General features: G+C 42.3%; 2 protein-coding genes across 9 annotated transcripts in view; one reads left to right on the forward strand and one right to left on the reverse strand.

Annotated features, from left to right (window-relative positions):
• Positions 1-9987, reverse strand: BTD (biotinidase). 7 transcript variants are annotated; one of them, XM_021538164.3, is made up of 6 exons: positions 9875-9987; positions 9546-9693; positions 8063-8126; positions 4644-4878; positions 2955-3104; positions 1-2315 (listed from the first exon to the last, which is right to left on the reverse strand). In XM_021538164.3, exons 4-6 carry the CDS (start codon positions 4872-4874, stop codon positions 1131-1133), a joined length of 1566 nt encoding a protein of 521 aa, XP_021393839.2. In that variant the 5' UTR covers positions 4875-4878; positions 8063-8126; positions 9546-9693; positions 9875-9987; the 3' UTR covers positions 1-1130. The 7 variants fall into 7 exon arrangements, 6 of the variants coding, with proteins under 6 accessions (XP_021393839.2, XP_021393838.2, XP_021393842.2 ...); XM_021538163.3 differs by having other exon boundaries at positions 9543-9693; XM_021538167.3 differs by lacking the exon at positions 8063-8126 and having other exon boundaries at positions 9543-9693.
• HACL1 (2-hydroxyacyl-CoA lyase 1) overlaps positions 9148-12205 on the forward strand; it is a 20941-nt gene continuing 17883 nt past the window's right edge. For both annotated transcript variants that reach the window (XM_021538161.3, XM_021538160.2), the window contains exons 1-2: positions 9148-9265; positions 10197-10301. In XM_021538161.3, the coding sequence (XP_021393836.1) occupies positions 9209-9265; positions 10197-10301 (162 nt within the window). In that variant the 5' untranslated portion in view covers positions 9148-9208. The remainder of the gene's footprint in view (positions 9266-10196; positions 10302-12205) is intronic.

Consider the following 12205-nt stretch of genomic DNA (forward strand, 5'->3'; position numbering starts at 1 on the left):
TCACCAAAGGAACAGTTGTGTTTATTCCATTACTCAACAGCCATTACCCAGATGAAGTCATATTCATAAGTCATAATAGCCAGTAAGACCCCATAAAATTATAATGCTTGAGAATAAATTAACTTGTCTGAATTTAACCCCAAATTAATAACCTTTGAATATTCTCTTCCCAGCTTCTTCACTCTAGTAGAACTGCTATAGCACTTAATCTAGTTATTGCCCTGGAAAAAAAGGGTGTGTTTTAATCTGCCATCTGGCACATGAAGCATTGATGCAAAATCCTTGCTGTCCCACAGCTTATTATGTGCTTTTTTAATTCCTCTTGAATAAATTCATGAACAACATGTAAGATGTCTTTAAAAAATCTTAAAATGATTGCTCTTTTAAACAGGGAAAGTACTCAAACAGTACATAACATGGCCACTGATATTTGATGCTTATGTTTTCTTTGAACATAATTTCTTGTGAATTGTGTCTTGCTGCAGTTTAGGTTTTCACAGTCATTAATATCCTGTTCCCCAGATTAGCTATTCTGGAGATGTTTGTAACATTCAGTTAAAGTGTGAAAGGATTACAGATACCCGAGTGGCCAGTCCATGGTAATGATTTCAACTGGGAGTTTTTTGACTCTAAAAAAACACCAATCATGGCACCCTAACAAGAAATCAGAACCTCAGCACATAAAAGCTATATGTGTGTACATGTTCTTGTCCATATTATGCACAATATTTGTGTCTTCCTTTGCTTTCTTTTGTGTTTTTTTTTTCCTTGCAATAGTTTTCTATTCTATTAATGTCTATACTCCCAGCCAGGACCCCCAAAAAGCAAAGGATTAAATTAAAAGGAACAAATTCGGTTGAAATTAGAAGTGTTATTTTCTGGTGTAAATTATCTCACCAGATCACAGCAAGCCTTTACCTTTGCAAGGCAGTTCTTTCACTCCTGGTAGGACACAAGCTGCCAGGATACAGACTGTACTTAGAGCCATTATTTCAAATGTGGGACCTAATCAGGCAGTGATGGGAAAACACACCTGAACCTCTAGCAAATATGGTTATTTAACAATTTCTGTTAAGATACAGACTCTGAACATATGGGCAGTTGTTTTCTGACTCAGTGAAGTATCTGTGCTAGTCCTTTTCATACCATCGTCCATAGAGAGCAGCTGTCAGGAGGCCAGCAGATGTTCTGTTTTTGCTGAGGAAATAGTAGTTGTTTTTCCAGCCCATGTGATCAGCAAAGTCCAAGGTAATACCAGATGTCAGCAACAAGGGAAAGATGTAAGGGGTGCTCATATTTCCCCATAGCTGGAAATCTATCAGAGCAGTGGCATCTGTGACCTCCTGTCCACAAGTGCTAAAGCTGAGACCACCACATTTCACCAAGGCACAGGCCTGGACATAGTATGTGCCATGCACTGTATGGAGCCCATCAAAAACTCCCAAAGCATATAACTCCTCAGTTAGAACAGCTCTCCGATAGTTCAAGTGACAACAAAGGGTATTGGCGCAAACCTGGAGCTCTCCCTTTTCCCCCCATAACGGAACAAAAGTGAAGTTGTCATACATCATTTCTGCATAAAAGGAAGGAGGTGACTGTTCCCTTCCTTTTTCAGATACTCTGCTAGGAGTCTCTTCTTGCTCCTTAAAGCAAACTTCATCATCCAGTGAGGTGCTTGTAAAAGTCCTGCATGAGTCATGTAAGTTCTCTCTAGATCTTTCATTACTCTCTAAGTCAGTTTTATAATCTGCAGTAATCACAGGAATTTCTGCTACTATGAGCTTGCCACCATAACTTTCCATGTTGTGGTAGGTGAATGATTTGACTGGAGTGTATATGCCACTCCCTGTCATGCCCAAGGTAGGGTGGTGGATGTTGGCTGCTAAAATATTGACATTGAAAGCTGTTGCAAAAGCTTGTTGAAACTCTACAGCAGACAGAAGTGGGAGCTGGTTCATCCAGGCAGTTGGATAAACAATTTGCTTCAAACTGTATTGTCTGATGAGGTTCACTGCAGGCTCAAAAAAGAGTATATCAAAGCAAGTGAACATGCCAAACTTGCCAGCAAAAGGGGTGTCAAAGAATGCATAGTCTGGCTCTGGAGGGGTGTCAAAAGCGTCCTCAAAGTACAGATTGTGTTTGCGATACGTGGCCAGCAGCGTGCCGTCCGCGGCAAACGCCACGTTGGTGTTGAACTGGTACCTCCCATCCGACGGGCACCGAGGATCCGAGCGCTCACATGGCTGCTTGGTCCCTAAGTTGGCCACAAGGAATATCTTGTTCTTCAGAGCCATGCAGCTCAGGTGCTGAATGACCTGGAGAACAGTATGGAGAAATGTGAGCGCTTCAGAATGTGATGGAGTAAGTTTTACTTAAGCACCTATGACTTATTTAATACTTTCCAAATTATTATTTTGGAAATTCAAAATTGAACACATTTAACCATATCCATAAAATTTAAAAGCACTGATGATTTTGTGACAAGAGTTACTGGAACCAGTAGCTTTGTAGAGAGAAAGTTACTTCAGATGTTTATTTTAAAACAGGTCTGAAAAAAATTGTCTAAGTTTTATTTTGTCAGAAGGAAGAAAGTAAATAAATCTATTCCAAGGGTGTTAATTTTTAGAAATTTGTGACTTTTAGGAGCACCGATGTTGTTCAAACTAAAACCATACACAACAGATCTTACGAGAGACCAGTAACCATTTCAGAGTTGGGGATGCGAAGATGACAAACCCAGATGGTCCATACACAACTGATCTCCTTGCATGTATGGATCTAAACCCTCTTCTGCTAAGAATGAAACCAGCAGAGCTTGAGCATCCATGAAAACAAAATTTGGTACTAGGAGTTGTTAAACTTCTTGCTTACTTCCCTAAGCAAACCAACTTGAACTATTTCCCACTTGGAGCATTTGGTTATCCCACCCTGGCAGGCATCACCCCTACGTTTACCTCTGTGTCGTTGTACAAATAGGGCTCCCTGCAGGGATTCCACTTCCCAGAGTGTGAATGCGGAACGAAATCCAAGTAAGGGTAAATGGAGCTTCTGGTGAAGTTGAAGCCATGGATTCCATCTTCAGGGAAAACAATGATCTGTGCCCCCTGTATGTAAAACAAAGACATGTTTTGTAGGCAAAGCAAAGGAAAACGGGGGATCTCATGGGTAAAAAGAGCTAAAGTAAGTTAAGGATAACCCAATTATGTTTTGCCAATAGTGTAGCTTGAATGTCTTTTCTTCAACTTCATAGTAAGTGTAACTATGTAGTAGGTGTGTAACTGTGTATAAAGAAAACTTGTTTAACCTGACACTACCTTTATCATGAAAAACAATGCATTTGACATCATTTTAAGGGCATGCAAATAAGAGCATACTGCATCCAATTTCTTACCAAAGGTATCCTCCCTTCACACAAGTTATGAGAATGTCATCATTGAGGTTAAAGACTGATGATGCTAAAACTTGTCTTAATTTTTTATCAGAATGATGCCATTTGCAGATACACTTTGTCAAAGGTGCAGCATCACTTAATTAATTAGGTATTGGGTGATCTACAGCTTCCTGAATTTTTCCAAAGCAAATATAGACTAGCAGACACATGCATGAAGAGGCATCTCTAAATCCCATTATAGTATAGGGTTGGACAAGGCACTGGGAGTGTTGATTTCAGAAACAGCTTCACTGTGAAAGCAGTTCAGAGTCTGGTAGAAATGTAGCCACGCCAGAGGCTCTGCCTGAAATTCAGGGAGATCCAAATTGTGTAAGACACAGCACCAGTCACTCAAATTCCTGTTAGTTTTCAAAACTCAGCTCAAACGTGTTACCTATGTGACGGCTTTGTGATAATTTATGTGTCTTGCGTGCAGGGCTGCATAAAAATTCCTATTATGCTTCTGCCTAATCATCTGAAATTCTCAAAAAAAACATAATGTCATGTTTTCAAATGATATAAAAATAGTAATCATTCTCTCCCAGAACAACAGATCTGAAATTTGCAAGTCAGTTCTTCTCTGTGTAGGGTCAATAACACTTGCTTCCTGTCACTAGAACCAGCCTGGATTTTCTTGGGAGGGGAGGAAAGAGGGCTGTGCCTAAGAACAGCTGGCAATACTACCCTCTCCCTTCTAAATATATTTAGACTGAGAACTATTCCATGATGGGTAGGAGAAAGAAATGGAAAATTTTAGTTCCACAAAGTTATTAAAAGCAGAACACTTATTTCCAAAGCATTTGACTTCCTTCGTTTTTAGAAACATTCAGGAATTTCCATTGAGAGCACTGGAATAAAACCAAACCCAAGACAGCTGCCAGCAAGACAAATGTTCAAGGAAACCCTTCAATTTAAGAAAACAGAAAGGAGCTAGGTATTCAGACCAAAACAGAAAATTAATTTCCCTATACTAAATAATGATGGGCGTGTTTTTCCAGGCTTGGAATAGCCCGAGTCAGGCGGGATGCTAATTGTCCTGCTCCTTTTTCAGAGCTGCTGGCAGGTCAGATTGTCTGAGAACCCAGACCATAGTTATGGATATAAATACAGCTTTAGTTGCCTGGGAACACAAATGTGAAAGATTATCTTCAAAAAGCACTTCCTCTATATATACCCAGGGGACACACAAGTGCTGCCTGGCGCTGGGCCGCACCTGCCTGGCAGCAGCCAGCACTTGCTGCTCATAGATGTCGAGGTTCCTGCCCATGAGCTCCAGCGCGGAGCGTCGCTCCACCAGCGCCGCCGGGGTCGGGCTCAGGATGGACTCGTGCTCGTACACGGCCGCCACGTAGTGCCCCTCCCTCCTCACTCTTCCTGAGACCACTTGATAGAAGAGAAAGCAGATGGGCAGCTTCCAGCACAGAGCCTCCATGGTGAATGCCATAAATCTAGAGGGGAAAAACCCCAGACAGGTTGGGGGGGGAGGAGCTTGAGAAAAATATCATGCCAGGAATTTGAGTTTACAATTAAGTGTGGATGGTAACTGAGGCTCTCAGCAGTCTGGTGCTTTTAAGTTCCTGAAGGACCACATGCATGTTCTAAACCTTGAATCCATCTACACTGGTTCTTTAAACAACTGTGTCCTGTTCAAAACCATTTAAGTGTTATATACAGTTCTAGTGATATCTTTGCTTGGTCTCCCTTTATAAAAAACATTCATTCATAGATTATTTCACCATATATCAAAACATTTTTGAGAAAAGTTTAAAGCAGCTCACAAATTTTCAGTTTTTCCCCCATTCAGTGATGGGAGTTGTATTTAAAAGTAGCATTTCCTAAAATTACTTGGAGACTGTATTTAGCAGTCAAGCAGAAATAAGACTTATTTTATCAACACTGGAACAGATAATTACCAAGAGAATTACACTAGACAATATTTCTGCATCTATCATGATCCTAATGGATTACGAATTCACTATATTCTAACTCCACATACGAAATAGGCAAATATTTCTCCTACAGTGCAGCTTTTTTTGAACACTTATAAAAATGTTGAGTGCATTTCAGATCTGCATTCCTCCCATGCAACACAGATAAGTAAGTTTAAAAATGCTTTCATAGTAACAGAAATAAATCAAAGAATCTGTACAAAATGGAGAAAATTTGCATTAGTTAGCTTTTCTTAGAAAAAAAATGAAGAATTATTGAGTCTGGAAGGCTGGGGCACTCTCTGCAATATGGGCTCCCCATGTAACCTTTTGACTTCCCAAGTTAGGAAAGGACTTAGAACAAGGACTGACACAGTCAATGGTTGTGCAACAGTTCAGAAAGACTACAGAAATGCCTTTATATTCAGAATTATTTTCACAACATGAGAATTCTGTATTTGTCACCACAGTGTCACTAGCATCATTAACCAATTAAATCTCAAGTGTCAAGGAAGTTGAAAGAGCATGCAGGAGAGATTACTGGCGCTATATATTGATAGCTCTAAGTTCAGTTACTGACTTTTTAATTGTACTTGCTCTCTGGGAACTTGTATCCAAGGGGAAAAAAAGTTCCAAAGCACTCTTAGTGCCCTTCAGTCTTTGTGATCTACAGCTCCCTGAATTTTTCCAATGCAAATAAAGACCGACAGACACATGAATGAAGAGACATCTCTAAAGCTCAGCAAGAAAAAAAAGATCAATTCTAAACTAATCACAGTCTTATTTTTATTCATTCTATTAAATGTTGTTTTGTACCTAAAAAAAGTAAGTCTATAGCACGTTAACTGAAAATATCTCTTTGCTTGAATTCCAGGGTGAAAAGCAGCTAATAACAATCTTTAATACTGCTTTTTTTTCCCCTAAACACCAACTGCTTAGTAGCTAACAATAAGCAAATGGAAAAAGCATTATGTAGGACAGCAAAATTATAACCTTGGTGCTCACGGTAGGCAGAAGAATTGTTTGCTCCACCAAAAGGTCTTAACATGTAATAGTAACACTTCTAAAGGTACAGGAGTACCTTAGCTGTTCAGTGCTGCTAAGCTCAACTACATATTCCTATTTCCTTGAGTTTTAAGAAGCCACTGTGTCCATACATACATGCCTTCAAGGGTAAATTTATGTAAAGTATGATGAAAGCAGAATAAAACCTTGGTCTCTCTGTAATCAGATGGATTAAACAGTTTTGAAAAGTGATGTATGACAAGCTATTGTTGCTATTCTGCATGTTGAGGAAAACATTTGGTACTTCTGGGGGGTGATTTGGCAATGCATACCAGGAGTGGAGGGGCCTCCTTGTCCTGTGCAGCTCAGCCTTGCAACTGAAATACCAAAGCAGCAGAAGATATAAAGCAGCAGCAGGAGGAGGGAGTTCAGGGGTGAGAAACCTCTCACAGTTAAGGAACATACTGAAAATAAACAAGCTGTGTTGCACTTCACTGACAAAACTCTCTTTTCTATTTCTTGTCACCTCTTCAAAGCCAAAATGCCTATTTAGGGCAGGAATGGGTTCTAGTCAGCTGCTCCTTAATAAAGTTGTCAACTAAGATGTAATTAGAATTCATCATTACTAGTGATGGAAAAAGCTGGAGAATTTCTGATCACGAGATGGAATTGCTATGCATTAGAAAAATTGACTTTTTAAAATCCAAACACACTAATAAAAAAAACTAACCAGTAATGAGCCTCTACAAAATGTTGTATTTTACAAACATGCTTGGAGAGGACTTATTTTTCTACAAAGTTTCATTTCCTGGTGGTCAGAAACAGCCAAAAGTACTAATCTGAATCTTTTGCTCATTTAGACGCACAAGAGGTTTAGCAGAAACACAACCCCATCTGTCTGAACCTGGGGCAACTAAAATAACTAAAATAATTCCTCTGAGTCCATCCCTGGGTTGTGATTACTGCTAGTCCTACAGATGATGGCTAAGCACTTGTGTGAGTGCTCCCTAAAGCCTTTCTGACAGCTTAAACAACAGGACTCTGCTCTCTCATGGATTGCTTCTAACACACAGAGCCATGACAAGCCCCAAGGCTGGGCTTGGGTGTATTAAACTTTCCAGCCAAAATAGGGATATCAATAGGGTTTACTCAGCCCTTAGGCTGTTGATATTCCAAATAGTGTGTCTCTGCTACACTCTGGATGTTTTTACTACTAGATGTCACACCATCTCATAAATCCTTTCCTTGAAGAGAAGTTAATTTGCTTAGGATCTACAGAGCTGTCACCTCACCTGAGCCATGACTTTAAATTTTCATTACCTGAAATACTTTACAATTTTCTTTCTTTTTATGTCCCTTCCCTGTGATTTATGTGGTCCTTTGCCCGACACACAAGCTTCAGCAGGATCATGTCGCCCAAATATAAATATTTCATAGCAGTATTACAGTCATGCAGTCACAATATTCCAGCTATAGTTCCTCACAAAGAGTAAAAAGACTGGTGTCCAAGTTTGGATGCCAAGTTTCCCTCTCAGTCACACTGCAGCCTGTGTTCCTATTCACCTTTTCAGAACCATCTGATCTCAGTGTGTTGTGAAGTAAAACATCCAGTCACTCGCTCTTCAACAGCTTTGGAAGCTTAGAAGTCTGTCACCTGTCACCACACCTGGATGTATACACAGAGAAAAGCAACACATACCCTTCTTTTTCACACTTCTACACTCAGCAGAATCTTGAAGTGAGGTAGCACAGCACTAGTCCTCCTGAGTGATTAACAGCAAATGCATGTTAAACTATGCCAAACATATAGTACAGTAACATAAATAGCAACATAAACAGCAATAATAGTAATATAAACACTAGAGTAATAATAGTAACATAAACATTAATGATTACTAGGCATATATTCAATTGGCTATGAAAAAATAAAGTGCTTTTTAGGTTGAATGATGACCATGGATTGTGATGTGGTGGATATTCTGCTATATATTATACAACATATTTTAAAAATGTATAAAATATAGTGAAATTTAAGGGGTCTTCCACTGATACCTCCTGTCTACTGCTTTTATTTGCTGCATAATATACATTTGATAATGTCGGTTTTGTGAAGGTTTTTGTTATCTTTGCCATCTGTGTTTTGTTATCTAAGTTTTGTTGCTGTTTAGCGCGTGAGGGCGAATGGAGCGCTGCCATCGTCAGCGGCTGGGCTGGACAAAGCGGGCGGCGGCACGGACTGTGAGGCAAGGACAAGCTGTCACCGGTGTCACTTCAGCGACACGAGCCGGGACGGGCAGAGCCGGGCAAAGGGCCGTGCGCCATCCCTCGGCTGCGATCTGCGTGTCTGGCATTCCTCTGGCGCTTCTCCCGCGGCCGGCCCCTCGCACAACGCCCGTACTTTGCCCCGCGGCGCGCCCGCCACCTCTGACCAGCCGGAGCGCTCGGGGGCGGCTGCCGCGGGTACTGGGCAGCCCTGCGGCTCACGGAGGCCGCCGGGGCCGCGGCCGGGCCTGCATCGATCCCTCCGGAGCGATCGATCCCTCCGGAGCGATCGACCCCTCCGGAGCGATCGACCCCTCCCGCCCCGCTGCCGCTCCCGCCGGGCCGGGCCCCGCTCCCCACCCCGCGCGCCGCGAGCCTCACGCTGCAGGAGCGGCGCCTCGCGGCCTCTGATTGGCTGCCCGCGCTGGCCAATAGGAAGCTACCCTGGTCACCGCCCCGCGCCGCCCGCCAGCGGGGTCAGGGGTGGGTCCCTGGGGCCCGCCCCCTCCGCTGCCTGATTGGCCGAGCGGCCTGTCAGTCACTGCGCGCGCCCTTCGCCGCGGGGCCGGGGAGCGGGGCCGGCATGGAGGGCGAGGCGGTCAGCGGGGCGCAGCTCATCGCCCAGGCCCTCAAGGCGCAAGTAAGAGCGCGGGGGCGCGGACCGGCAGCCTGCGGCCGGGATAGCCTGCAGCGAGTGGATGTGCGCGGCCGGACTCACCCCGACCGGGGGCGGGCGAACAGGGCTCGCCCCGCCGCTCTGTGGGAGGGCGGGAGAGAAGGAGGGAGGTTCCGCCGCGCAGCCCCGGCGCGGCCCGGCCTCCGGGCGGCGTTCCCCGCGCCGACACTGACTCCCTTCTTCTGGAGGGCCTCCCCGTTCCCAAGCCTTCCCCTCCCGAGCCCAGCCGATCCCCCGGTACCACCGAGCGATGCCGAGTCCTCGGCGATCTCTCCGTGACAGCTGGGTGTGCCTCCGGCGCCTCCTTTGCAGCGACGAGAACTCTGTGCTCGCTGTAAACTCGAGATGCTGCAGGCCTGGCACGGGTCTTGGGAGAAGACTTTGCGTTTGGCCTGTGAAACATAGAAAAATATTGAGTTGTAATCCAGACAAGCGTAGTCTTCTTGGTCTGTGTTTCTGTGGGCACGGTACTTTCCCCGCCATTTCTTGGGGGCTTTTTGCCGTTAAATTTTCTTTGGAAATGTCAGAACACAAGGTGCCATGAGGCATTTTTAGTAGAGGAAGCTGACTTACTGAGAATCAGGAAAGTGACATAGCAGAGATATCCCAGGTAAGAATTGCTCAGTGGAAAGCACTAAACACACGTTGATTGAGGCACTGAACCCACTGCTTGTAGACTCCCAAAATTCAGGGCTTTCACAACCACAGAGGGCTGAGCTGCAAACATCAGCTGATGTTTCCACAGGGGCCTGTGACCTTCTTTGTGACTATATATGTTACATTATAGTTTTAGATTGCCTGTGTCCTTAGCATGTCTGTGTTTGTTAGCACATGCTTATTAAAGCTGTCTTTTGGGAAAAAACAGTCTGACTTTTCTCAACATTTTTCTTTATAGAATATTGAATACATGTTTGGCATTGTTGGTATTCCAGTCACTGAAATCGCAATTGCAGCCCAGGCAGTTGGAATAAAATATGTGGGAATGAGAAATGAACAAGCTGTAAGTATATATTTGTAATGGAACCAACCCTTTCCTTAAGTGCTTTACAATGGAAGGAAACCCAGTAAGTTTTCCTACTAGAAATAATGTGGTCTCTGAATTTTCCCTTAAAGAACCTATACAGGAGCAGCCACTGTTATTTTGGAATAATAGAACATTGGTGCACTGAGTTGAGTGTTTCTTTGGGCTCTTCTTTCCCTACTTCCCTTTTAAAGTGGCCCCTCCTTTTCTGTTAAGGGAATTACATCTTCTTTCATTTAAAAATGCCATTCTCCAACAAGGGTGCAAGGAGAGGAGGAAAAAAAAAAAAGAAAAAAATTTCAAGACAGCATGTGATGGAGAACAGAAAAATTATAAAAGGTTATCTCCTTCAAGTGATATACTGTCAGATATTATCTGCCAGGTTTTGAGATGCTCATCTGAGGCTTTTTGTTTTTCTGTAGCTTACACACTTCCCAGTATTATCATTCTCACTCCAGCTGGTAGTATTTTAATTCTTTTTAGGACTTTATTACCTGCTCCTTTACTTTTTTTTTTCCCTGTCTGTGTGGTGTTCTTAAGTGCCCAAAGAGCACTGTTGATTGATAAACTTGTTCTGTTAATTTAAATAATTATAGGGGTTTTTTTCCTTAATTGTGTTTTAAAAGCTCACAGAACAGCAAACCATAGAAAGTAGTAATGCTTCCAAGTGCACAAAATCAACCATGAACATATACTTAGACTATCTTATTTATGTATGTTTCAACTCTGTTGTGTAGGTGTCAGAAATTAAGAGCCAAGCTCCTCAGCATTTTGGTGTTACGCCCCTAGTTCTGCATTTGTTTGGTTTCCCACAGTAGTAACTCTTTAAGCTCAGTAGTTTCTTGTGTGGTTTGAGGTTGAAGATAATAACCTTGTGTTTATAGGTTGTTTTCAAGGGTTGCTGCAGATGGGGAACTGACTGCTAGCTGCTGAACTGGTGGCAGAGGGACCAGCAGCTTTCCATACCTGATCTATAGCAGTTGCCAGTTTTCCTTAATTTAGGTAGTTAATAACCTTTAGGATTGTCCCAGTCCTTAACAAAATATTGCTGCTGTAGTTCTTCTAAATCAGGTGGTTGTAAGCTGTATGTTTTTGCTGTCTACTCCTTACGCTCTTGTATCAGAATGTGAGAATTTAGAGGAATGTACATCTCTATGGAAAATCTGTAACATATGAGAGAGCCAAACATACACAAATATGTTTAAAAGGTGTATTTAAGTATTTGAAGAACTGGGAATTCAGCACAATCTTTAAGTTCCTGTAAGCCCTTTAGCAAATATTCTAGTTTTAGCTGTAGTTACTAACATGATTAAAATTAATTTCTTCATGTGTCTGTAATTAAGAGAGAAGATTGTATTGCACTGCCAAATGAGATTCTGTTCTATTTATTAGTCTTTACTAGATGAAGGAGACAAAAAATGCTGATCAATAATGAGCTGCTTTTGCTTAGTGGAATAAAAATAGCACAAAGACTGCTTTTAATGTCAAAATGTCAGGATTTCTCTTCTCTGGGGACTCAAAAAGGAGGAATGAAGCTGCATCTTGTAGTGAGTTTTGGTTTGTTCTTTGTCCTCAGTGAATAATAGAGTCATTTCTTGGCAAAGAGTGACAGGTGATATATAGTATATTCAAGATATACTCAATATGTACATGTGATAGTTTTAAATGTCTCAGTTGTCTGGTCTGGCTGTGAAGGACATGTATACAGCTGCTTCTTTTATTGGTGAAGCCAGCTGTATATGGTATATGGAAAATTAAGGGTTTTTTCTCCAAAGGCTGAGTTTCTACCTCATTTCGAGGCCAGATGTAGCAAAAAGCTTTCCCTGTAAAAGTGATAAGATTTTAATTAGTAGTGTTCATAGGAAGGGCCCATAAACAAGTTC

The sequence above is a fragment of the Lonchura striata genome, chromosome 1 (assembly GCF_046129695.1).
Source record: "Lonchura striata isolate bLonStr1 chromosome 1, bLonStr1.mat, whole genome shotgun sequence".
In the NCBI taxonomy this organism is placed as follows: domain Eukaryota; kingdom Metazoa; phylum Chordata; class Aves; order Passeriformes; family Estrildidae; genus Lonchura; species Lonchura striata.